This window comes from Caloenas nicobarica, chromosome 1 (assembly GCF_036013445.1).
Source record: "Caloenas nicobarica isolate bCalNic1 chromosome 1, bCalNic1.hap1, whole genome shotgun sequence".
Taxonomy (NCBI): Eukaryota; Metazoa; Chordata; class Aves; order Columbiformes; family Columbidae; genus Caloenas; species Caloenas nicobarica.
The window spans coordinates 11,272,324-11,299,905 of record NC_088245.1 but is presented as its reverse complement, the minus strand read 5'-3'; the positions used below and the strand labels follow the sequence as shown (position 1 = coordinate 11,299,905).

General features: G+C 36.3%; 1 protein-coding gene across 1 annotated transcript in view; it reads right to left on the bottom strand.

Moving 5' to 3' along the window:
- Nucleotides 1-27,582, bottom strand: part of CACNA2D1 (calcium voltage-gated channel auxiliary subunit alpha2delta 1) — a 408,307-nt gene that overhangs the window by 150,523 nt on the left and 230,202 nt on the right. Inside the window, exon 6 of the mRNA XM_065643236.1 lies at nt 20,815-20,944. Within this exon, the coding sequence (XP_065499308.1) occupies nt 20,815-20,944 (130 nt within the window). The remainder of the gene's footprint in view (nt 1-20,814; nt 20,945-27,582) is intronic.

Below are 27,582 nucleotides of genomic sequence, written 5' to 3'. Positions count from 1 at the left end.
GACATGGGTAACAGAAACAAGATTATATCTGACTGTGAAAATTCTCTTAGAATAAGCACCTTCCAAGAGTTAGAAAAGTTCAGAAGCAGAAAGGTCCAGATGTACTTCAGTATTAGTGCCATTGCATGAGATGCGAGAGCAAACACCACCATTGATGTTCAAAAAGGATGCTTGCACCAGAAGGGCTGGTGAGTACATATAGAGGTGTTATAAAACAACAAAAACAAACACACCCAAAGAGAGAGGGATTTTAAAGCAATTTCACTTTTTTGTAATAGTCTAGCAGGGTACATAGGAGGAGGGGAAGGGACTGGTGGTCATAAATATATCAGGGTACAGGAAGTTGCTTGTTGTGTGGCACCAGCTTGTATCCTGGACTTACTTTTTTTTTTTGAAGTATTTGTAGTCAAAGATAACTGTACTTCATTCAACTCTATATGTTAATTATAGTTTAACTAGACTATTTATTAAAGCTCTTCTGCAACACAAGCTGTCACACTGTGCAGTTTCTTGGTTGTGTTGACGCTACAGTTCCAACAGTCCAATATACAAGCCCTATGGCTTCCCTTCAAAGCCAACATCAGAGAGCATTTTTTCAACACAAAAGCCAATAAATCCTCATGTGTTCAGAAAACAACCATGATATGTGTTTCTAAAATTATTATTGTAAAGTGACCACACAGTCTAGGTATGAACCAAAGAAATAATTTACATTTAAAATTACATCTTGTTCTTGACAAAAAGTGTTATGAATTCTGTCACAGTTGTGGCACACAATTTGCAAGAAAAAAATCAGGATGTTTTAAACTCTGACAAGGAAAAGGGAGTTCAATATACATCGCAACAGCAGTAGGCATTCGTAAAATCAGAAATGAAAGCAATATGAGAAACAGGCAGAGCCCGAGCTCATTGCTGAGATTGCGGGATCGGGCTACTGCGGCCACCTGGATCTCATCCTGCACAGGATCAGCTCAGTCATCCAGCCTGAGCAACTGGAAACTCAGGAATCAAACAGCTCGACTTGAACAAAGCAGCTGCACTGAACAAGTAGGTAATCACTCCAAATCCCCTGAAACCCATTCCAGTACCCTAAACTTCAGAGGATGTAAAAATAATGTTACTACTACTAAATCCATCCAAAGGTGAGGTGTGGAAAGAGGACCTGTTGTTTTTTTCCTGGGATTAGTAAACTCTCAAATTGTAAGATGGTATTTTGATTTTGATTTTTTTTTTTAATATATTTTATTTTAGATAAGTTTTTTGTGACAATGTGTAACATTTTGTACTTCAAGTTTTTAGGGCTCTTCCTAATTGTGGCACAGCTTTGGTCCTTGCATTACTTGTATCACAAACAGGTTTTTATTTTTTTGCTGGTTTTGGGCTATTAGCATCATCACCCTAAGCATCATCTCCAGAGGCCTGAAAATAAAGTCATTGAGACCAATTGTCCTCTAAATGACATTTACATTCTCATTCAGTTTCTGGCAATGGAAATATGATGCGAACTGTTTTACTGAAAATTAAGCTTTTATTTTTTTTTAAATCTGCTAAAATGGCATAATTTAAAAGCAATCTCTTCCTTTTGAGAAACTAAACATCCATATTCCTAAGGAGCACTCAGTATAAATTGGCTCTTTCAAAAACATGATGCTAATGACCAGTAACCAATAATAGACTGAAACTGAATTAACGTGCACCTTGTAATCATCAGGCAGGAAACACTTGAACTATGGCACTGGGAAATTAATTTTTCTCTTGAATACATAAATACTGAGATTTTTAAATGTGGTGTTCCCACCAACCCTCTAAACACCAGAATTATTAGTTTGAGGGATTATGGGGAAGAAATATCAGCATAAAACTGAATGTTCTTTTCATGATTAACAATATTGCTTCATTGATATACAAGAGTATACATGGAGTATTACGGTACTAGGCTATGATATAAGTGAAGTAAAAGAATAAAAGGCTTCTTAAATCACTGCTGCATCATGTCAGATTTAAAGCTGCCCTGGATCAGTGTGTAGCTTTTTTAAAAATATGAATATTGCTGGAGGGAACTTCTAAATGTATGTTGCCTTAGAAAGATTGTTCAAGTTTTGTTTCAATATTTAATGAGTTCTTTATGATATTTCAAAAGAACAACTAGAAAGCGACCATTACAGAAGTACTCTTTCCTTTATGGATAACATGAAAGGGATATGGATCGTTAAATTAACAGTCAATCAGGGCTTCTGAGAGAATTTGGCTAACGCATTTATCATTAACTTTACAAACATGTTCTTGCAAATCAAGGAGGTTTTTTTTTTTTTCTCTTTTAAAATAGGATTTTAGTCCATTTTTTCATCCAAAGCAAAACATTTGTGACATTTGTTGAAAACCCTTGTGCTGTGAAAGGACAAACAAGTACTTGATCCTTTTCTTTTTCTGTGAAGAAACTTCCTATTTTTCCCTATTTATTTTTATGTAATTTAAATAATATTTTCTGGCAGCTAAGTTAAAAAAAAATATTCCTAGATGTAGGAAGTGAGTGCATTTTGAAGTACTCAGAAGTGACAACACAAAAGTAGTGAATGGAGAAATGAAAATAAAGTTCTCTCTTCATTTTATCACTTAATGGATTTTATAAATTAGCTAAAACCAGATTTTGGCTCTTCCCTCGTCTTTCTTGGGAAGCTCTATGAGACACTAACATCTCAGATAACTGAGATCAAAAGAGTTTTTGTCAGGCCAGGTCTCAAAAAATCCCAGTCCACTATGAGAGAAATCCTTCAGAACCTGCACACAACAAAAACCAGTCTTCTGATACTTCAAATCCCATTATTAATTTACAAAGCAGAGACAAATCCATACTCCGAAGTGCATTTGAAGAATGCCTCCTGATGCATTGCTAAGTGACTGGGAGATTGATTGGGTGCTTTTTCTTTTGAAGGATGCAATTTCCCCTCTTATTTTTTGCAGAACAACTATTTTTCTTATATTCCTTAGATTTTCAGATCTATTTATTAGATATTTATCTATATTTATGTACTGTGTATTTTACCATAGTTCAATATGGTTGTTTCAAATAATCTAAGACACTTCAGGAAGGCACCAGTCTTGTCACTGCTCTCTTCCTTTCTCAGCTTCTACAGAATAGCATCACTCCGTAGGGGAAGAACAGCAGAAAATACCTTAAAATAAATATTATGAAGAAAAATAACTTCATCAGGTCTAAAACGAAGCAACAGTGTTTTGCTATAACATACAACAAAACTCTTGTTAAAGCAACCAATAATAACTGTGGATGAGATGAGGTCTACTGGAAAATTACAAGGGAACAGATCTGTTTTCTTAACATTTCCAGAGTGTGTATGTAGGCGAAAACCAAAACAAAACACCAAAAAACAAAGGTGGGGGGCGGGGAAGAAACAAGCATACCCCTCAAAAATAATAATTGTGATCTTATCTTTCCTCTAAGCGTGGTCCATATTTTGGATAACAAGCCTGTCCTTGGAGCCAAAGAGTTTTTACCTATGTGAAACTGCTAGCACATGTAACTCATTCTGAACACAGCAGGCTGTGTCAAATAGGAGGAAATGCTAACTTCTGTATCAGTAATTGGCAGTAATAGAAAGCTATTACTAAATCAATGTCTCATCTGGAAAATACATGTTTCCATTTCACCTTGCACTTGAGCTAGTGGCAAGAGACTATGACGCTGTGACTTTTTATTAGTTCAGCATGGTCTCAAACATCTACGTACAGCAAACACTGCCTGGTTTTTAGGCTCATCCCCACCGCCCCCCCCCCCAAAAAAAAAACCCAAAACAAAACAAAAAGACACACCACGCACCAGTGCAAAGAGATTTTCTGCAGGTAATCAAGACTTTTACCACAGCCAGACTTGCAACCTGTCAGCCTGGTAGTCTATGCATAACTCAATATCCAATTTGTTTGAGACAATTTGGATACCTTCTGCATTCCTCAAATTCTTAACCAAGTAATTAATTCCTGTATTACAAATATTTAATTTAAGAACAGATGCTACCTTATTGTTGGATAACTTTTTGATTTCATGGCAGGCTTTCATAAGATAAGGGACGACCACTATTATTTTAAAGATAAATAAGATGGGCAGTGACTTCTCAACATCATGCAACTTGTTAAGGGCAGACATATAATCGAGATGTGCATTTCTCGAGGACTATTAGGGAGGGTTAAGTTTAAGAAAAAAAAAAAAGAAGAGAAATATCTCCAATAGACTCTGAAAAACTTCCACGCTTCTAAGCTCAACCAATTCATTTTTCCAATTTTTTTTCACTTTTTCTAAACTAGAAAATGGAGAACAAGCTAAAGCAAATAAGTAATGGAGCACAGAAGTGGGATCGATCTTTTAATTTTTTTATGTTATAATTAATTTGACAGAAAATACTGTTCATTTTTTCAAGTGAGAATTCAAGAAAACTTTTACAGATAACTTTCCATGGATGCCCTGTTGGGAGTGTGGGTCCCAAGACCCTTGGAGTTTGAAGTTTCGGGATTCCACAATGGAGCTACAAAGCAGAAAAACCTATATGGCTGAGCTTCAGGCTCCATAGGAAAGCAATTTTCAAGACACCATGTTTGAAGTAATCTGTCAGAGGTTTCTGAACTGCCTGACTTTAAGCTTATCTCAAATATCAGCATGGAACTCCTTTTATAGCCAACTACTACTAATATGAAATTGACTCAAAGAAGATTATAAGAAGATGTCTCGCAGAAGAAATTGTCACTCAAAGTGTTCCTGACAAGCATTTTATCAAGACCTGAACAGTATTTATATACAAACATTCATAACTTGTACCATACTCTGAAGAACACAGAAATGACAAAATATGGCAAACAGAATATATTGACACCACATTTTGTATGCTTAACTAAATGCAACCAGTCATCACATTTATTTTATAATACAGGAATACTGGAAGCTGCTGTTTAATGTTTTGCGGTTTATATACAAGCTTTCATTTCTTTGTCTGTGGAGGGAACATTGGTCAGGAAACAATAAAGCTCTGACACGTAGCTAAACCTGTGGCCCCTGAGCTGCACATAGCTGTTACCAGCTGAAGTGATTCAGTGTTCTCCCTCTCCATGCTTGAGCTTGGTACTTCATTGCCAGTGGGTTATCCAGGCCTTGAGCTTCTGTGATGTTCAAGTTCACATCATCACAGAACAATTGAGATTGGAAGGGACATCTTAGATCACCTAGTCCAACTCCCTGCCCAAGGAGGGTCAGCTAAGGCAGCTTGGCCAGGATCGTATCCGGTTGGGTTTTGAATACCTCCAAGGATGGAGACTATCACCTCTCTGGGCAACTTGTGCCAGTGTTTGACCACACAGTAAAGAAGTTTTTTCTTGTGTCGAGATAGAATTTAGTGTGTTTTAATTCATGTCCACTGCCTCTTGTCCTGTCACTGGGCCCTACTGGGAAGAGTCTGGCTCCATCTTCTTCAGTCCCTCCCACCTGGTATTTATACATGCAGACAAGATCCCCTTGAGCCTTCTCACCTCCAGGCTGAACTAGCCCAGCTCTCTCAGCCTCTCCTCATCTAAAAGACCCTTAATAAGCTTCATGGCCCTGCTTTGGACTCAGTCCAACAAGTCCATATCTTTCTTGTTACTAGGGAGCCTAAAACTGGGCACAGTATTCACCAGTGCTGAGGACCCTCAGATCTTCCCCAGCCAAGCTGCTTCCTGACCAGTTGGCCTCCAGCATGTACTGATGCCTGGGGTTATTTCTCTTCAGATGCAGAATTTTGCATTTCCCCTTTTTTAATTTCTTGAGTTTCCTGCCGGGCCTTCTCCAGCCTCTTGAGGTCCCTTTGAATGGTGGCACAACTCTCTGGTGTGTCAGCCTCTCCTCCCAGTAATTTCCTGACTGTAGGAGAAAGCAACCCATTCACAACATCAATTCAGTTGTGTCCTGTACAGTAAACAAGTAACTGTCACCTCCCACTTGAGAATTATTCCTGGGGCACTCTTCCTTAGTTGTCCAGGGAAGTCCAGTACATTGTGATTTTGGACACATGAAGAACACGTCCAAAACTACTGATCTACGTGGGCTTGCACCCATGTACTACGTGGGCTTGCATCTTGCTACCTGTTCCCTACTGAACTGTTCTTCACACAAATTCTTCTTTAATAGTTTAAAGAGATAAGGATGATGTTTGGGATAAAGGGAAATCAAATTCTGTGACCCACACACTCACTTGAACAATTTTTCTTTTCTGTATTCTTGAATCTTAGTCTTCCTATAAAAGTCATGCCAGTAATAACAACTTTTAGAGAAAAACATGCTTGAAATGAAACTTAGCCCACTTTTGGCATCAAAATGTTCCATATTAATTTCAAATAACTATTCTATATAGAATCAAAACTCTTTTTGTTAAAGCATAGTCTGTACACTGTAATCTTTCTACCAGGCAGAAAAAGGCTAGGCACCATCCAAAATCCTATTGGTGTCAGAGAACAGACTAAGCACATCGTTTCTACTTTTATCCTACATGTAGGTTTATGCAATAATTATCATAACAGAATTTAAGATATAAGTATAGCTATTTATTTAAATAACATTTTCCTTTCCCCCCACCCCTCCTTAAAATAGGACCCATAAGATGATAGAGATCTGTAGATTCTTCACACATGGGAATCGACACAAATCCTGAGCTACATATGGAGAGTAAGGCAGAAAAATGTGTTATGGTTGAGGAAATGATAAATAACATGATAAATGATAAATTGCACTTTTACGTACAACTTTATCAAATACCTCATCTCTAAGTTAAAAATCTCAAGAACTGTTTGTAAGTTATTAACTAAAGTAAACAAGAACAACAGATCCTAGGAAAAAAAAAAAGAAAAAACTTGCAACTCATTAAAATGGGCAAAGTTATGAAAATAAAGTGATGTTTACCGTATCTTTGTCCACTGTCAAATGCATTTGCTCAAGTACGTGGGCTGACACTATTTCATCATCAAGCATTATACCATTTCTTTGGTGTGAGAACAGAAAAAAAATATAATTTCAGGAAAAAAAAAAAAAAAGATTAAAATCAAGTAAATAAAAAAAAAAAGTCTACATTTACTGACCTAACAATAAACATTGCAACAATCTAGCCTGCATGTCAAAACATGGTTTTCACATTGCATTAAGACTTTCAAAGCAGAAAGATTTTCCTGCTTAGGTAATGTAAATTTCTCATGCTGGTGAGAACTGCAGGAAACAAAATTAAAAGTTAAAGTTAACAAAGAAATAATTTAACAGTGACACACTATCTCTCAGCTGATTTTTTTTTCTAAATATAGAGCAGGCATCCTTCAATGAAATCTCATTTATTCACTGCCCATGCTCTTACATTCAAGCTGAAACTAATGGAATTTCCAGAACACAACTCCTTCTCATTTATAAGTTGTCAACAGGAAATAATTTGAATTCCCTATTATTTTTCTATCACAAAGCATCCAACAATTTAACTGTAATGTGTTATTCTAACCAGTGTTCTAGGATTTTTAATTTTTTCTGTTACATTTTAACTACGACTGTGCCTATTTTAAAGTTCCCAGTATATCAAATATTCATAGGAAAATATGATGTGTTAGTATGAAAATATTATATTTTTTAATTATTATTTAGATGCTTTAGGTGAAATGCTACTCCAACTAAAAATAGTACACTGACTTCAACAAGATAAAGGTAGTTTGAGCTAATTAATAATCTCATTGTATCCACACCTTTAGGTTTCCTTACAAAATCAGATTTATTGTTATATCCACGTTGAGACCACGTTAAGATAAGCCGTTCACTTGACCTGCAGTTACTGCTGAGAAAAATACTGTCAAAGAGCAAATTTAGGTCAAGCCACTGATACGGTGTAAGAAAGCAAGGTAGCCTGTCACTTGATTAGGATGCTGGAAAAAACCAACCAACCAACCCACCCACCCCACACCCAAACAAACAGCAAATACTTGCTAAAAGTCTTGCAAGATATGCAACAGTCTGAGGCATTTAGTGTGATACAGTGAGAAAATCAGATTTGCAGGTGAGGACCTTGCAAGACTGCACATTTACACTGCTTCTTTTATCTACTTTCTTGATGTCTGTGAATGTATTTTTCAACAATGTTGTCCTGGTTTTGAGCAGGGTAGTCAATTTTCTTCTACAGTAACCACAGCATTTTTGAGTTCGGTGTGAGAATAGTGCTGATAACACCTATCATTTACACTTGTTAGCTAGGCAATATTTATGCTTCACTGGGATAGAGTTGATTCTTTTCTCCACAACTGCTGCTTCTTTAGCTTCTAGTACGAGGAAAATTCTGGGAAAACTGACACTGATGCTTATTGTTAGGGAAACCAAGGACCTTCCTCAGTTTCTCATGTTTTATAAGTAAGCAGGTGTATAATGTGGGGAGAGGCAGATCCAGGACAACTGACCCAAGCTGGCCGACAGAAGTATCCCATACCATGAATGTCATGCTCCATATGTAAGAGGGAAGCTGCTGGGGACTGCCCTCTTTCTTGGATGGCCACTGTCCATCAGGGCTCCCACTCCCAGAAAAACTCTGTCTCTGCATTTTATTGGGCTCGCTGGCCGTGTCCGCACATGGGCGTTCATTGCTGGGAGCGCGTGTTCCAGCGGCAAAGTATTGCTCAGTATTGCTCTTTTACTTTTCTTCCATTTAATATGTTTCTATTTCAACCCATGAATCTTCCCAGGGCTAAACAGTAACAAATGTATAGGTAATCTATACATCCAACTTTTAATGAATATTCTTGTTTAAATACTGAGATTGATTGTAATTATTAAATAATAAATACTCAATAATTCATGTAGAAATCTAGTGGTAGTTTACAACTGCCAATGATAGATATTACAACCTTCTAATGTGTTGATAATGTTATTTCACAACTTGGTCATCACATAGTGATGTGCCACAGGCAGTACCACAGATTGTGTTTCTCTGCATAATTATTACATGCAAAAAACTTAGTCACCAAGAAATTCTGTCAAACATCATTGGTATCAACACTGCTGATGGCATAATATTGTATTTGCAGCCAAACAAGCGATTGGCTCTTTTTTCTGAGAAATAACAATCTAACACAATCCTTTTAGAGGTCGTATTTCAATTTTACAGTATAAGAAATATCAGAGTCACAGGTCACACTGCACTGTATCTCCCGGTTCCAATGTATCACTAAGTCATTTCTATGTTACACGTGTCTCATTCAGACATGGTAACTTTGGAGCACGTTCATTTAGAGAAGCAGAGGTAAAATCCAAAGTTCTCTGAACTATGGAAAGTAAAACTCGGAGCCAAATGAGGATGTGTTCTTATTTAGAGCTTTGACAAATTAGCAACTAAATTGACAGTATTTGATATTCAGTATGTTGTCCAAGGAACTGAGCACTCCTATTTGGAGTCAACAAAATGACACTGAAGCAATGTACAAAATACATATTTGGTATGTCCAGACTGAACGTTCAGAGACTTCATCAGATACATAGCAAAATGTTCACTCCTGAGATGTATGTTTCAAATAAAGCAAAATAAAAGCCGAAAAAAACCCCAAGCCTCCTCTAATCCCCAAAAGAAAAAATGACCAGGAAATACTAAATCAACATTATCTGGCATCACCCCAGCTCAGTAGCCTCCACGCTACTTCCTTCTTGCACCATTTATTTCACACTCTCCCAAGAAAATGTTTTAACTGTGAACCATGTATATATAATCCTCTTTGGTAACTTCTAACAAGGATTATCAGTATTGTTCTTCCACAAAGAACCACAGGAATATAAATAATTTACAAACATCTGTTACTGGCATAGATTTGCTACAAAAATCTGTTTTCATCTGCTGGGTAGATGCAAACCAGAAGATACCAACTGACACCACCACTTTGGACCTTCACATAGCTAACCAGCACAAACTCATGCACCTCTGGAAACAGAGTCATGTGGTAAAGTATCAACATTTAAAATGCAATGCTCTAAAGATGTACTTGCCTTTTTGCATTCCCAATTTTTATTCCTTCTTCTACTTTGCCAAGCCCTATGTGACTTTTTTTTAATTTAATTTGTTTTGAGCCATTCTGTCAGCCTGTTTTGTAAGATTTTCTAATTTAAGATTTCATTATCTGCTTTCCTTCAGCTCTGAATGGCCTGTCACTTGCTACACCCATCCTGCTGAGCTACTCAAGTGCACTTTTTATTTTCGGCTGCCAGCTGAGAAGGCCAAGGTCTAGATTTCCACACTCACCCCCTTCTTTTTCCTATGACCGGCAACAATTTATTCTTTTTCCACATAACAGAGTAGGGTGCTGACCTGAATGCTACTGGAAATAATTGGATACCAAGGACACGCAGCCTTTCATGGGAACAGGCCGAAAGGTTAAAAAATGTAAATAACCGACCATGTAATACTTCTACAGAATGAACAGTTATACAGATAATCGTTTTAAAGGGTGGTGTGTCTAACTGTATAAAACAAAATCATTAAAATAAAAAACTGTAAGTTCTGTAAGCTGAAAGTTGACTTGCGATAAGATGTGTGACCTTGTTTATTAGAGGAAACTAACATTATCTTGTTGATTAATGGAAAAGTCTTGGTCCCATTTTAAAACAGATACTTAGGTTAATTGTTTTTGTACAGGTCGAAAAATTGTGCATTTATTTGAAGGAGGTCTGCTGGGCAGGAGTTGGCTCCCACAGACAGGGCAGGTGAAGGTCTCAATGAAACGTCCTAGCTGAGCTTAGAAGTCCTGCTAAGAAACCGATACTTCAAGCACAAATGCACTTCAATACACACACAGCTTATTCCATTTCATTCAACTAACTCAGAACTCAGCGTAAAGCCATGTAAACGTACCCACTGGATAATGTTCAGTGGGTTTTGTTTGTTTTGGTTTTTTTTCCAGTACACTTTTTCATCGAAAATTACCCTAGGAAACAAAACTGATCACTGTTTGTATAGAATAGGACAGAAAGGAATATTGTTTTCAAATTGTTGATATTTCTTTTCGAAGGTTTATATCCCATCAAATAACTAACTATTAAAAAATCCAACATAGAAACCAAAAAGGGAAAGGGAACTCCAGGGGGAAAGAACACACTGAAGATGACAGGATGCCAAGGCTACAAGATGTTCATTATCTTAAGCAGAAGTATGACAAAAGCTATTTATTTATGAAATATTACCCAATAGGTATATGGAAAATTACTAGAGATGCACTTGAGAAAATTGTGAAATCTTAAAGGTAATAAAGCAAGTCAGAGGAGAGACAACTGAAGATATGCAGATGTTTGCTGACCAGAGGATCAGAAGAACAAGCTGTGAATAAGATGCCTAAAAGTTTAAAAAAAAAAAAAGACAACTGTGAGGGAAAACTAGAGATGCATATTGGCTTCTGGAGGAGAAAGAGAGCTGAGAAATCCAGAATCCACACTATGGAATGAGAAAAATATTCATAAACTACAAGCAAGAGGAAAAAAAAAAAATCTAGAAAACTCAGACTATAGCAGAAACGAGCAAAAGGTAGTCAAGAGACCAAAAGCCGTGAAAGATGAGAAAAAAACCCAGATATAAACTGTAAAAGAGAAGAAAAAAAATATCTTCAGAAAGAAAAAGAAAAGACAGGAAGAACTTTGAATTGGTATGAAGAGTAGAAGAAAAAAAAATGCATTATGAGTGCAGGCTCTTAGTAAGATGGAAGACAAGAGCTAATCCAAAGTAGTGAATTTTTGCATTATGTGTCACTTACAAAATATCCACATTTCAGGCTTAAAAGGAATCTCCAAGGGAGAGTACTGTCACCTGGTTGTACAAGTACAAATCAGTTACTTCATCTGGTTGCCCGCAGGCACTTACCCTGCAATAAGTGCGAATTAATCTTTATCTTCCCCATCAGCAAAAAGAAAGGAAAAAGGTGCGAGAAGATCAGGAAGATAAATGGTTATTTTGTGCATAAATTTTGCAAGGCGCATTTTAGTATCTTCCGTTTATGAAGTAAAAATTGAATTCTATTCAGTGGTGGACAGCAGTTTCAAACAGATGCTTGCACAACTGTAAGACAGCTAAATATATTCTGGGCTGAGCTTCATACAAAAAACAAGGGAAAATAAGTAAGAACAGACTAAAGGATGGACAGAGCCCAGGGAAGGCAAGATGGAAAACCAATAAAACCCACATATTATTATTGATAGAAACAGTAATCTGAAAGCAACTAGTGTCTGACAGAGAAATAAACATACCTAATTTGGTGTAAAACAACGTTTGACACAGAGAAGCAACCAAGATATTTGTACATTAAGCAAGACCATAAGAATGTAGTAATGTAACCCAAAGTTCAAATTAATTGATGTAAGATATCTAAATGATGCACAGAAGATAATGGAATTTATACTCAAATAGACATTTGAAAATAGTATGAATTGAAAGTAGTTCAGTAGTATTATTTAAATATCTTTATACATACACATATAGACATGTACAGAGACAAATACGTATAGGGAAAACCTACATTTAATCTCACCTGTTCAAACTTCACAAAATAACCCCCAATAATTAGTAAAAATTTGGTTTATGTATTGCTAGAGAAACATCTTATTATCAAATTACCCATTATTCCTTCCTAATAGTTATGACTGAAATAGTAATGACAGCAGTGGAGGTAGAAGTTGCTTGCAGTCACATTAGCTCTTCTACAGCTCCACGCAGGGACACAGAGGGTGTAAAGTTACACCTCAGAGCATAGTTGGCAGTTTGTGTGAGAACAGAGTAAAACAAAACAAAGGGGTAGGCCACAGTTCTCCTTCCCTTCCTCTTTCCTTACACCGCATGTCAACATACTCAAACTGAAAATAACGACTGAGTATAAGAGGGGAATCTTGTTTCAGGAGAAGGAAAAAAAGAACTGACGGACTCAGAGTAACCACAGAAAATTCACAAACCTCTCACACTTCCATTTAAAGTAGGTTTTAAGGTTCTTTAGATAGAACACCTTTTATTGTTTTCCCACTCAGTGCTTCACACAAATCAGTATTTTCTTGTTAGACATTAATTACTTCCAGCAATTTAGTACATTTTTCCTAGTAGTCAACTTAATTCATCATACCTACTTATTTGACAAACTGAAACACATCTGAACATTTCATTCTGAGCTTGGAAATACAAGAAATAATTCTTCTTACACTCCCTTATAATCATCTGGAAAGTGCTTTTAAGTAGTAATTATACCAAAATTCGTGTGAATCCTAAAGACTTAGATGTTCTGTGAATCTACACTTACAGAAAGTCTGAGTAAATTCTTGATGGTCTTGCCTTGCTCTAGAAGAGCTTGGAGAACACAACTGCCATCCCTTGCATTGATAGAGGCTTTTAAGTGATGTAAGCTGAACACAGGATTGAGGTGACATTTTTCCTTTCCTCAAGGACCTTGGACAACATATACATGCCATACCAACCTATTTTGCAAAGCTAAGCCAGACTTATAACATAAAAAAATCTCTGCACTCTTTTGCGCATAGAGAAAATTCCATACAGCAGAATCAATCACTCCCTCAAGATCTCAATTAGAATTGTCTTTTTTTAATATGTTCAACAATAAAGATCTACCGATAGTCAACGTTTGCTTTGCAGTCTGTATTGTAAAATGCAAATGCCACCGTCAGCTATTTTTACCACAAGAACATGGCCAACCATCCTGCAGAGCCAACTTTCCCCTCTTGGTACAAGAGGATTCAATACTAATTGTCATTCCAAGCTGTGTGTGAGAAAGAAAACATTGCAGAGGAATGGAAAGGGATCTGAGGAGCAGTAGGAATCCTCTGGCCTCCAAAACAGATTTTGGCAGTATGCGCGGCTTAAACATTTATTACCTAGTCAAGCACCCTAACAGATGCTGGTATCTCCAGACCTGTTATAATGTCCAAGATAATTCTGCATACTCACCCCATTTGATGATCAAGAAATTTACAGAAAAAGGCAGCCACATCAAATGATAATCAGCATTCAACTTACCAGAAAATTATTTTTCACACATTTTATTACAAACCATGCAAATTAATGTTACACTTTTAGAAAAGCAGGGTGAAAAAAAAATATATGTTTGATGATACCAATCAGAAGGTAAATATCTACAGCTGACAAATAGAAACCTAGAAGGTCAGGAGACAGAATTATTCAGAGCATTTCTCTCATTAAGTTTAGGGTTCTCTGGAAGTATGACTGAAACTGAATCAGAGAAAATTAGAATGTTTGCACATCAGCATGGAAAGATGCAATGTTAATGTGTTTACTCTATAAAGAAAGTTGGAGATGGAAATGAAAATATTTGGTTTTCTGGCAAAATTAGATCCATAGTAAATTAAAACAATTTGGAAGTAAAACTGACAGGTGAAAGAAGAGCACTACCATCATATGAACATAACTTATTTCAAAAGGATCATAAAGTCAACCCTGTAACTTCTTGGCATCCCCCTACCAAGTGGCTTTATAAGATAAAAGGCTTGATCGTACAAAAGAAAAGACCCCATCATGAATCACTAGTGAATTGTGAGTGGTCTCCCTACTGGAATTTACTATTTAATTTCCCCAGGTTAAATTATCTTATTTGATTTAAAATATTTTAAATGTAGCTCTATGCTGCAGAAGTACTTGAAGTGTTAAAAACTCTTTATAAAAAATAACTGATGGAAATGTAAAAATTAGTATATGTTGTTTCCAGCTTCAGGCAAATAACAACCTAATGGAATTCAAACACTAGCCCAAATGTTTTAGGCACAAAGTACCATGTTTTGTAACTTTCCCCCCCATGTTTCTTAATAAGAACTTACTTTTCAAAAAGTTCTTAAAAACATAAATTAACATTCCAGCAAACACATTGAGTGTTAACAGGTGTCAACAATCTCATAAAGCCATATTTCAGTCAGCTCCCACACTAACACATACTAATTCACAAAATAATCAGTCATCAATTCCTTTTAAATGGCTAACCTTTGATTCATTTCAAATAGAAACCTTTATGTTCAGAGCTAGAATATTTCAAAAGATCCACTTTCAGTAGAAATTAGTATTTAGAAAGTTACATCTCTGTGAAAGTCTATGGCATTTACGTTCTAAATTTACTTTTCAAAATGCTTAAGGTAAGACAATTCAAGTCTAGAAGATTATCTAGAATTATAAGAGATGTAAGATTTATTTCAGATTTGCCACTATTTCTTTTCCCATTAAAAACCTTACATTACATTTAATAACCAGTTAGTGTTGGATAAACTTTCCAGACCAAAATATTTGGAAATATTCAGATCGAGAATATGATAATGTTTCTGTCATTCATCATCATTAAGCAAATTACTTTAAATCTACATTGATAATTTCTTACTACAGCCAGTATCTTCAAAACAGAATGTACCTAATCAATTTAGTCTTTCAAGGAGGAATAATTTAACCTTGGTAACCAGACAGTCTTGCCTTATCCTACCTTATTATCTTAAATTTTGATCATTTAGGCCAGAAGTCATGGTAAACTTCATGTCAGGCAAATATGACAGACAATGCACCCAATAAAAGTAATGTAACCCTAGCCCCAAAACACAAGTACCTCCTCATGACGGAGGATGCTGGTCAAGTTGTTTGGCCTTCTGAATTCTGACATGAACAAGTTGTTTTTTTTTTTTTATTAAGTTGGAAAAGTTATTTCTTTTTGCTGCTTATTTGATACAATTTCCATCCAAGGAGCTTTAGTAAGCTACTGGAGGGAGGGGCGGAGGCGAGGAGTGGAAATCATAATTGCCAGCGCATAAAAAGCAATACTGACCTTAGAGTTCTTTGCTTAAGCTTATGTATCAGGATTTTCCTTCCAGGTTTAAAATTGAACCAGCCAGGTAGTACTTGAGGAGTTTGCTGCAACTAACATCTACTTTATACCATACCCCAAGCCCCAGTGTTTAGTATTTAAAACTGGCTGACACTGAAAATTCATTTAAAGGTCCACTTCACTCCTACATGTTTTCACAAATAACTCATTGACTAAAATGATTGAAAATATCCACTAAAAAAATAGAACATTAATCTCGCATGCCATCTGCATGAGACATACATAATGATACAATTCAGCTTCTATTTCCAAATTTAAAGGTATGAACATACATATAGCGATTTGAAACAATAGTTTTTCAGTCTCAACTGTAGTAAAATAACACCACACATTTATTGCTTAGAAGAAACCATGGAAAAAATAGTTCTGAATAGCTTCAGTTTCTCAGCTATAACCACAACATATCAACAACATTAATCTTAAAATATTTTAAACCAAATAATTTAATTGATAAAATTGGCTTGCCTGTCTGCTATTGCTATTTAAACTAAATACAAAAAAGTAATAAGAGTTTTATTTCTTCTTTAGTCTTCTAAGGAATGCTGATGTATTATATCAAAATATTTACACAACACTTCATCAGTATCTTGATTCCTGAGTAAATCTTATTCATTAGCCACACAGAAGATCTTCCACAAATAAATGGCAATTTTTTTGTTTGTTTGGTTTTTGTTTTTGTTCTTTGTGGTTTGGTTTGGTTTGTTTTTTTTCCCCCCGGGGGAATATTCTTGCTCCCATGGTTTTATTTTCCAACATTTCTAAGTTTCTTCCCAAAGAATATTTCATCCTTTCAAGCTCATAGCATGATATACCCCAGAAGAAAGAAAATTCAGAATTTTCAGAAAGTGAAGAAATAGTTCAACAGTATAAAAATTCCAAAGATATAAAATTCTAGTCAAGATAAAAATCATTGTAGCAAACCAGATTTTTTCAAGTTATCCCTAGAAGTTTTGATTACTCCCCATATTAAGCACTTTTATGTCAAAACACTTTATCAGTAGCCAAATATTTACAAATATGAAGTACTACTACAAAGGTAAAATTGATGTCCACTACCAAACTTACTATCAAAAAATAATATACATCTTAGAAGATTTTAAGGAGCAGCAAAATTTTGACTGTTGTCCCAATAAAAGGAGGATATGATCAAACAGTATGTATATTTTATGCTCATTAAGCTGTAAGAACCATCAGTTAATTGTAACTCTACTTACGACTGTTTTAATGGGTTCTGAGCAGAAGTTTTGGGGTGGTTTTTTTGGTGGGTTTTTTTGTGTGTGTTTTCTTTGTTTTGGTTTTGGTTTTTTTTGTTTGTTTGGTTGGTTGGTTTGGGGGTTTTTTTTGGGCTGGTAGTTGTCCAAACATATGTCATCATGTTCAAGCCACATTAGTGTCACCCTGACACGTTAATCAACTCTTCGATGCTAATCAAGTAGTGACACAGGGAAGCAATATTTCAATTTCTGATTTAGAAGTAGTAAAGCAGGAGTAACCCCCCCCACACACACAAAAAAAGCAGTCCTTGTTGGTGTGCTTTGCCTAACACCTTTCCTAAAACTGTAACGCAACTACAGACTTAGATCCAGAGTGCCCATCGCAGCAGATGGTGCGTTATGCATCTCAGAGTGGGAGGGCAAGGGGTGGGGGTACCCACCAGGCAGATTAACCTCTCTTGCCTTGTGCTGAGGATTTTCCTCTTCCTTCTGGCCCGCGGTTCCCATATTCTGCTTAGGGATAAGCAGGGTACAGTTTTAACAAGGATTTAGAAATAAGACTTCTGTTATTACTAATAGGAGATGCGTGACATACTCCCAAGTGCACGTGGTAGAAAGACGGCCCGAGGGTCTGTTCTGCTTTCAGTAACAGATTGATTTTATTTCAAAACCTAAATGGAACTCCTGAAAAATAGTGAATTAAAAGCCTGATTTGGGTCTGTTTAATGGGGATTGCCCTTTCCTGTGGTGGGACTGTAATACTCAGAAACAGGCAAATAAATTAAATCCCTAGACTTTTCCCTGTCTCTACCAAGATTTTGGCATCAGATACATAGGTGAGAATGAAAATAGATTTCTTCATATTTTTCTGAAAACAAATAAACCACAAAGTAATAATCTGGACGTAGTTATGGATCCTTTGTAGTGATTTGTCACGCATTTCTACGGTGAAATGAAAGGGACTACTTCACAAGTAGCTCATCACTGTATTCCAAATAAGCTAACCACTGTATATGTAGGAAGCCAAAGAATATTCCATAGCATAAACTATTTGGCAGGTTTAAATAGGTGGCATATCATTAGAGAGTTACTGGCCAAACCAGTTTCCCAGTTTCAAAGGGCTAAATGGGGGGGTGGATCCATACATTCAGATTTTTATAGGACAGAAATTTGATATTAGATTCATATTTTAAAAAATCATAACTAATAACTGCAATAAAAATAAAACCCAAATGTAGAAGAAAGATTGCCATGAAAAATACATTGCTTAAGAGTGAGGAATTTTTAAATTCCCAGCTTTGTACAGAAAAAAAAAAAAAAAAGAAAAAACCACAACACCATGACGAAGCGTGGTCAACAGATCCAAGTGAAAATTTCAATTTAGGAATACACATGACTCTAACTGAAATTGTCCCTTTCCTCTAAAGACAACCTACTGCTCTAAAAGACAAGAGAAGTGAAAAACCATCTCAAAGACAAATAGGCAAGTCATATATCTAGTCATTAGAACCTCTTTTGTGAGATCCAAAGAGCAATTGTTTCTTCTGCTATCCCACAAAACATATACAATAAGAGGGGGGCAAAATGAAATCTGCTTTTCAAGATGTAATTCGGTCAAAAAAATTGGCTTCCAAGCAATACAAGTTGTAAACTGTGTCTCATCCACTGTTTCTCAGAAGGATTTGTTGTAATATCTGCTTTGTAGATGTTCACTAGCAGACTGTGATGTAGACAAGGAATTGCAGATTTATTGCAAACTATTTTCGAAGTGTACAGCTGTTCCCTGTTATAGCAGGCACTGAAACCTCTATCAAGAAATGACAGTTTAGCCCATGTGAACAGGAAGAAAAATGACAACAGTGTCCAAGATCAAGAATCACTCTTTCTAGGGTTATAAAAATTGCTTGTGGATAGGATTGCTTGTGAAAAGAAAATTTAACTCTACTTTTGAAAATCTGCTAGTGAACATCGCAGTTGGTCACTGTGTTTCAGATGACAGATGAACTTTGCTACTGTACAATAAACCTGGTGACGACTTTGTACTTATTGATATGAAATCTGATTTGTAGGTATTCTGAAGCTGTTACCTCTGAAAACACTGTAACCAAAACTTACCGAGCCACCCAACAAGAGGATTTAGCTGATGCAGAATTACAGCCTTCCTGGTAATTTTCTAGGCTTCCACATCTTTGGTAATTGATATAATAGCCAGACCCAATGAATTATGAATTTCTCTTGTACCATATATATTGCATATGCAGTTACCTCTCTCAAAAAACATACATTTCAGTCTGTTATTATAATTTTATTAGATAGTAAACTTGTACCTTTCCTATGGAAGTCATAGCCTGCCTTCATTTTTCGGTAAACAGGCAGTACAGTAACATTACCTAAGATGTATTTTTAAGGGACATAAGTGTCCTTGGGTATACCATCTAAAATGTTAAATACAACACAACAAAATATTTTAAATAGTTATGATGACAGTCTTATATCAAAGTTCACATGGTATTTACAAATATCCTAATACTTGGAGGCAAGTTTTTCTAACATTTTAACAGTGAAGTATCAATTTGCTCCAAACAAAAGGAAAGGAAATGACCTGTCTCTTCCCTGTAATCCTGCAATTAAGATGCACTTCACCACTTATTAAAGCCAGAATCCCAGAATAATCCTCAAGGTCTGTCAGTCAAACACACCATAGAAGAACATGGGGTACTATGATTCTTTCCCCCATCATACTGACATTTCCATTTTCATCCTGTGTCATTTATATAAGCTGCACACAACCATGGCCATGAATTTTAAAGAGCTCAGGTCACATTAGGGTCTCTCTCCCCTTGATGAGATTTTGAAAGAGGAGAAAGACTGCATGCCTCAAATTAGGACCCCAAACAACAACAAAACAAGTCCACACCATCGACAACAACAAAAAACACCAACAAACCACAATATACCACACCTTAAAAATGCAAACCCTATTTAACTTTTCTTTCCCTTTTTAAAAAAAATATGCAGTCATTTTGAATGCTGAAATGGCTCTTTATTGGATAACTATTTTTTTCTTGATGATGAGAGCACAGGAAAAGGAAGTTATTTTCATCCTGAAAGATAACTTTAGTACTTAATTTTGAAATACCATTAAGGAATCCTCAACAGTATATGCATCTATATTATTTTGACATGGTTTAGAAAGAATTTATTCAATTTCTCTGCTGAAGTCTGTTACTGCAACTCTGGAAACACACTGCATACAATATCATAATCTTGCACATCATGTTATTTGCCTGAACTGTATATGCTTTTGGGATACTCAGAAATGTTTTCAGTACTTATCTCTGCCTGAGGCCAAAACCATGTAAAGAAGACCTGTCAAGAATTGTTTGTATTAAATGGGAACACAGCATAGAGAAACTATGAATAAGAAAATTAGAATATGTAAGAATATCGCTTCATCTCCAGTTCCATTTCTGAAACTTGGATCCAACCCTAATGGATCTCTTTAGCTATGGCTCTGAATAATTAATAACATGAATCATATGCCCAATAGAGGAGATCTCTGAAGTACTACTGAAAGAAGAAAAAGACAATAATAGCAAATCTGTATTAAAAATGGAAACAAAAATTTATTTTGGAGGTTATACGATTTTAAAATAATAAACCTAGTATTAAAATAAAATCACTTTGTTCACGTGCTACTTACAGCCTTCATAAATATCTGTTGGTATGTGGACTGCTGCATGTTGGTAAGATGTTTGTCGTCGGAAAACAGGATCTTCTTCAAATACTGGTCTAATTCTCTGGCTGCCAGATTCAGTGTCATTCTTTTCAGGCTTTTTAAAGAAAGACAAGAAAAGGCAAAATATTACAAGTTATGCTAAAAACAATTCCGTTCACATTTGCCTCTTTACGTAAAAGACTCAGACTTTTGTAACTAACATTTCGCATTGGTGTATAAACACACTTACTTGCTGCAGGTCCAGAAATACTTGTGCATCTTTTAAATTATGAATTATCCAACACAACTCAGTTAAATGAAGAGCTGCAAAAAAAAAGTCACAGCCTAATACCTAACACACCTAAATTTCACAAGTGCATGAAACTTTTACACCCATAATGCAAGGCACAGACATTACCTTTTATTATGTGTAGATTTGTAAGATGTATGTAATACATATGTATTATATATGTATAGAATATGTAAGATTTGTAGCAAATCTTAAATATAAATACTGTATATCTCTTTTTTCCCCTTCTGTAGATTATATAGTAAATACCACTAATACATATTCTGTAAATAGATTTCTGAGAAAAAGTGGTGCATGTCCAGACAAAGAAAGGAAATTAAATCTTAGAACTTCTGATTGAAACAGGTTTTATTCATTGGTTTCTCTTAATACTAAGTCTCAATGGAATCTCATGTACTCTCCTGGCTACAGCTGCTTGGGTGGAAAGGTTCCCAAACACTCAGGTGCTCACCACCACCCACCCGCTTTGGGTTCCCATCCCTTCTCACCTGGCTGCACCCCAGTTGCTTGATTCCTTCCAATTCACTCAGGCATTTGGATTAGTTTTTTAAAAATTTGAAAAGTAGAGGCTTTTTCTAACTCAGCTACAAAAATTGCATGAAGTATGGAAACCAAGGAGGCAGTGAAGACTAAAGAGCAGGTGGCAACATCTTTACCTGGCTCAGCCATAGCTGGACCAGGGGGTCCCATGGCATGAGAAGACTGCCACTTAAATCAATAATGAATCAGCTGAGATAACCAATGATTACTCAGGCCAGCAAACACAGACAATTCTAAGGATATTTTTAATACTACAGAGTCATTAGCTTTTGAAAATGCATTATGCTTGAAAAATAATGCTGACAAAGAAGCACTGGTTAGTCAGGTACATGTGTGCTGAGGTTATTCTTTATACAATACCACCATACCTATTATTCCCTATCAAAGTACAGACAGCTAAATTTTACCTTACTCACAAAGTGATCTAATTAAACCCCATAAGTTTCCTCATCTGCTTCATCACAGGGTTATGGACAAATGTTATATGAAGTATAGGTTCAAACGTCGCCTGAAGTAAGCAGCAGTCTCAGACAGGTTTCAAGGAGGTGGTTTCCTTTGGAAACACAAAGGGCAGAACTCACCTACCTAACCAGCAACATCCACTGATTTTGACAACATAGCAGTGTTGAGCTCATCAACCCAGGCTGCCTTCATAGTCAATGAAGAGAAATGGGCATTTCTAGAATGCAGTTTGTCTTGTCTTAATTAGACACCTATTTTCCCACGACATGAATCACGGCTTAGAAGTGCCTCCTACTTTCCATTGACTATAATGGTAGCCTTAGGGCAATTCACCCAGATATAGAAGCCTGCAACACAGCTGTCTAGAATTAGCTGATATGAATCTCACAATACAAGGCTATTAAACTTGTGCAAGAAAAGAAGGTGGGTACTAGTTTTGACTGCTTTTATGCAGCATAGCTACTATATCTTACGCTAAGAAGTTAAACTTAGTACTTAGTACTTAACCCCACTCTGGTGGATGAAACAGAAAGGAAAACAAACCTCTTAATACTCAAAGTAAGAGTTTATCTTTTTTTTATTTAAGCTACCCTATTACCAGGTAAAGTCTAGGTATATCATGGCATTAAATAATCTAAATTGATAAAATGTGTAAATTATCTAAAAACATTATTCTAACATCTAAGACCACATGTTACCTTCTGCTTTCACATACATGCTATTATAGTTCTAGTTCTAATAGTTCTAGTCGACACAACCACCTCTGTTATGGAGGTAACCAGAGGACTTCTGAATATCATACTTGTACATTTAGATGTTTCTAAGACAGTAATGTTTTAGTTTTGGAACGTGGATTAGAAAAGCAGGAAATACTCATGCAATGCAGCCTGAAATGTTTTCATCCAGTATGCCCCTCTCTTAAACCTACCAGAAAGTAAAACCTTGTATTGGGTCTGGCAAAGATGAAGTTATCTTTCCCCACAGCAGTCCTCATGGTGCTGTACTTTGTATTTGTGGCTGGAAAGGTTTTGATAACACACCGGAGTTCTGGCTACTGCTGAGCAGCACTTGCTCTCCAAACCCCTTCTCCGGAGGCCAGCAGGCTGGGGACAGGCAAGAGGCTGGGAGGTGATAGAGCCAGGACAGCTGACCTAAGATGACTAAAGACGTATTCCACACCATATGATGTTGTGTTCAGCAATTTAAGCTAAGAGAAGGGAGCAGGGGCATTTGTTATTAAGGCGTTATTCTTTTGCAACAACCACTCTGGGTACTGAGGCCCTGCTCCCCAGGAAGCGGCTGGACACGGCCTGCTGATGGGAAGTACAGACCAAAGCTTTTTGTTTTTCCTTTGCTTCTATGCATGGCCTTCATCTCAGCCCATGGGTTTTTTGTCATTTTATTTTCTCCTCCTTGTCCTGGTGGGGAGGGAGAGTAATAGAGGGGGGAGCAATAGAGTTTGGTGGGCACCTGGCAGCCAAGTGTCAGTCCACCATGAACCATTATAACTTATTTTGAAGGGTGCAAACTGGAACAAGGGTCAGTAACAGTTTGTGTTCTATGATTTGAAGTGACACAGCACTATGATAATTTCAGACAATGTAATTTGGCTCAATTTTGACATAGGTTTTTGGTTTGTTTTTCTTCTAACATCATCACACGGAGTTTTTCTCCCTCCCTAGAACTGGAATGCTATACATTAAGCACATTCTGGAGTTCTTCTCACATGTTATCTTTTGGCTTCATGCTGCTCGAAGTAATGAGTTTGTCTTATTCTGCAAATACAATCTCAACAATCAACCATTCATGTGAGAAAACTCCTTTCCTGCCTGAAAGCCATTTGATTTAACAAAAACCTAACACTCATTTCTGAATTTAGTACAAATGACAACCATCTACCAAGGCTTTCACAGAACACTTCAGAAAAGAACTGGGGATCATCAAGCCATATTATTACAATAAAACACCAGAATGAGTAGGTGTCAAAAGATTTCTTCCAACTATTTTCCCACAATATTTGGGAAGGAAGGAAGATGGCAAAAGAGAAGGAGGATAAACCATAAGGTTCATCCTCGTGGGTCTTGCACAGAAACTTTCATACTGCAGAATATTTAGATTTGTTGATTGACGTTCCTGAAGCATCTGGACATAAAATTATCATGTTTCTTCTGCTCAGTATTTCAATATTGTTCCATGTAAAAGATATTAGCTTTCAGCCTCTCCCATCACTAATGGGCTGTGGAAAAATCTTCAAGCCTACTGCCAAAATTTGATTAAACTTTGTTGAAACTGAATGGGTTTAAATAATCTAACTGAATGCCTTAAACTTTCAAACATAAAGTCTGTTTCACACATTTCTAATTGCACACACAAAAATTGACTTTGATAAAGACTGGATCTGTTATTCTTTCTACCAGTATTCCATGACAACAAAACAAAAAATTGAATCAAAAAACTCTTCAGGTTTCTCATTTAAATGGATTCACCTGCTCCATCTGAACTGTATTTTATATCTATCCCTGCGGCCTTGATGGAAGATAGTGGATCTATCAGAACTACATAAAATAAATTAGAAGGTTTTGTATCCCAATTGTTGACTTTTCCTGGGAGTATTTTGTGACATACAACTCTGATATTGAAACCGTGTCCCCCAACAGCCAGAGACAACAAATGAAAATATCCTTTAAAAGTTCCATAGTTTCCTTCACATGGGATTCAGCTTGCTTTAAAAATCTAAAGGTGTCTGAACCAGTTCTGCACGCAACAGGCAAGTATCAGAGCATTACAGGCAAATTAGTGTTGCACTTACTTGGGCCACTACCTCCTTACCAGCAAGACTAATGCTGTGCCAGGTCTTGCACGTCCAATGTTTATAGTGGATCCTTCTATATTAAGTAAAAACTATTTAGTTGTCATTTGCCAAATGTAACCTACATCAAAATTAGAAAAAAAAAAATATATATATAAAGATTAAAATTGAAAACCCTACTGTTAATTATTATTTTAGCTTGATATTTCTACCAAAAGCCTGACAGATTGTGGCATTGATTGGTACTGTTTTAATATCCAGCTAAACTTTGTTTTCAGGAAAGTAGAAAAAATCATATTTTGAAGGAAAGTAATCCGGCATGGGAATATAATTAAAATCCAACTCCAACCAATTTCTCTCCCAAGTCAGGAGCTGAAATGCAATCAATACTGGCACAGGAAAATCCCATAGGAGATACTGGCTGAAGATTAATTTTCTATCTATTCAAACCTGGCCTTCGCTTATTGAATTACATTGTTACCTACCACTGACACTCAGCAAAATAACTCACTCATTTCTCTGCAATGAATCTTTGGACCAATTTCTCCCTCTCTTGAGAGGCAGAGAAAATCCATTTCTCTTTTCAGTGCAAAATTTTGCCATTTTTTTAATAAATAAAGTATTTTTCATGTGTCCACAATTCACCGTCAGAATAAAGAGAAATTGATATGGCAGATAAAATTCAAGTAAAATGGGTTCTTCCATAGCTTCTCTTTGTGATCTTGGCTAAATCACTTTTGGCATGCTCTAAAATAAACAGGAGGTTATTTCTGGGGTTTTTTTTAAGCCAAATACATAGCAGAAATAATGTAAATTCTCTCTCAAGGGCTTGTGAATGTAAATTAATGTAGGTACATGAGGTAACTGGAAGCTTTATGCTAAGAAGTATTACTGGTGTGTCTAGAAAAGCAAACAACCATTAAAACATTTCAAGACACTCTGACATAGTTTAGCCGCCCATGTCACTGCATTCCTTTCCACAGCATTCGGTTACTTTTCATCATCACAGCCATAGGAATGAGTGCATTTCATATCTCTACTAGGAAGTCTTCATTTTATTGAAAAGCATTGGTTACTGTAGAAATTAGAAATATTTAAAAATATAAAACTTATTTTATTTTGCTTCTTGCAGCTGCTAAAAACTGAAGATCAGAGTACTGAGCTTAATTAAAAATAGCATCAATGAAACACACAACATCCCTCAACCGAACTAACTGAAGCCACCCTTCAGTTGTCTTCTGAAGACTGATTGTTTTCAAGAATGAAGTAGAATTTGCACAAAGCTTCAGAAGAGATTTAGCACCAAGACAAAAAATAAAAGGTAGATTTCTTTTTTTTTATTATTTTTTAGTTGCTGAAAATATATCCAGCAACAAACAATGGCACCTGTCTGCTTTCACACATGTAAAATAGAAAGGAATTGGTTGCTAGTATTTTCCATTGCCCTAGTATCTAGGGAATTTATTTTGCATAAAACCTCACTGCCCCATCGATGCCATTTTAGAGAAGGAATGTGGAGAGAGAATTACAATTGTTACAGTTTATGGGCATTAAAATTCTTGCTCTGACATTCTTTTCTGTCTTTCCTTGCAGATTTCCAGAAGTTTCATATTTTTCACCTCTAGGTTTCTGCCCTTCTTTGATTTCTGAATATCTGCTGAAATTTTTAAAAGTAAAATTTGAAACCATCAAGTCTTGCTGCCTGCGCTTCTTTTAGTCCACTCCCAGCTCTACTCCACACAAATGAATGCTATCATATACAAAAGCAGCATAGAATTTTTCCTACACTTCATTCCCTATTCAAAATCAGTTCTGCCGGGGTTTTTTCCTCCCCGAGGAACGTAATCCAGTAGAACTACATGTGCAACCCCTCCAACACTGCTTGCGGCCCCATTAAAAAGTTACAGCTGGAGTTGACAGGGAATAAAAGGAGCTGTTGCTTGAAGCACACAGCTCAGCAATCTGCCTGCAGCCAGCAAAGGATGGGAACAGCCCTTCTAAGGACAAGACAGAGTGAAGTTAATTTTGAAAAGACGGCTAGAATGCATTCCTAACAGCTATTGCACCTTCACAGCATTTTAGATAATGCCATGAGTGCATCACCTTCTGATAAGCTTTTTTTTTAATTTCATTTTCAATAGATGTGATTTTCCAGCTGTGGGAAAACTGCTGAGTGCATTTAGGTGGTTTTGACAAAGCTGCAAACAGCTCATTTTCGTTTGTGTGTCAGTGAGGGACTGCAGTCTTCATTCAGCTACACTGAGATTTTAAGGAAGCCACATCCTTTTGTGTGCTTTTAGGGACAAAACTCAACCAAAAGAAAACAATTGGCTCAGAACTTAAATATTTTTACTTTGTCTGCTAGACAAGAGAGAGGTGTTAAACATTAGAATATATATACATATTCATACATGTAAGCATAAGAAGATACATGGTGTTTCAAAAAAATGGACCCAATTTGAAGTCACTGTATCTCTGCAACCACAAACCTCCCCTGAATGAAACTCTTACCACTTGAAAAGGCAGGATATAGAGTTTCAAATGATTCCTGCAAGATGCCTCTCCCAGCACACAAAGAGCCCCTGGCCTCAGTCATTCATGAGATATCATGAAATATACTGCTTTCAAATTG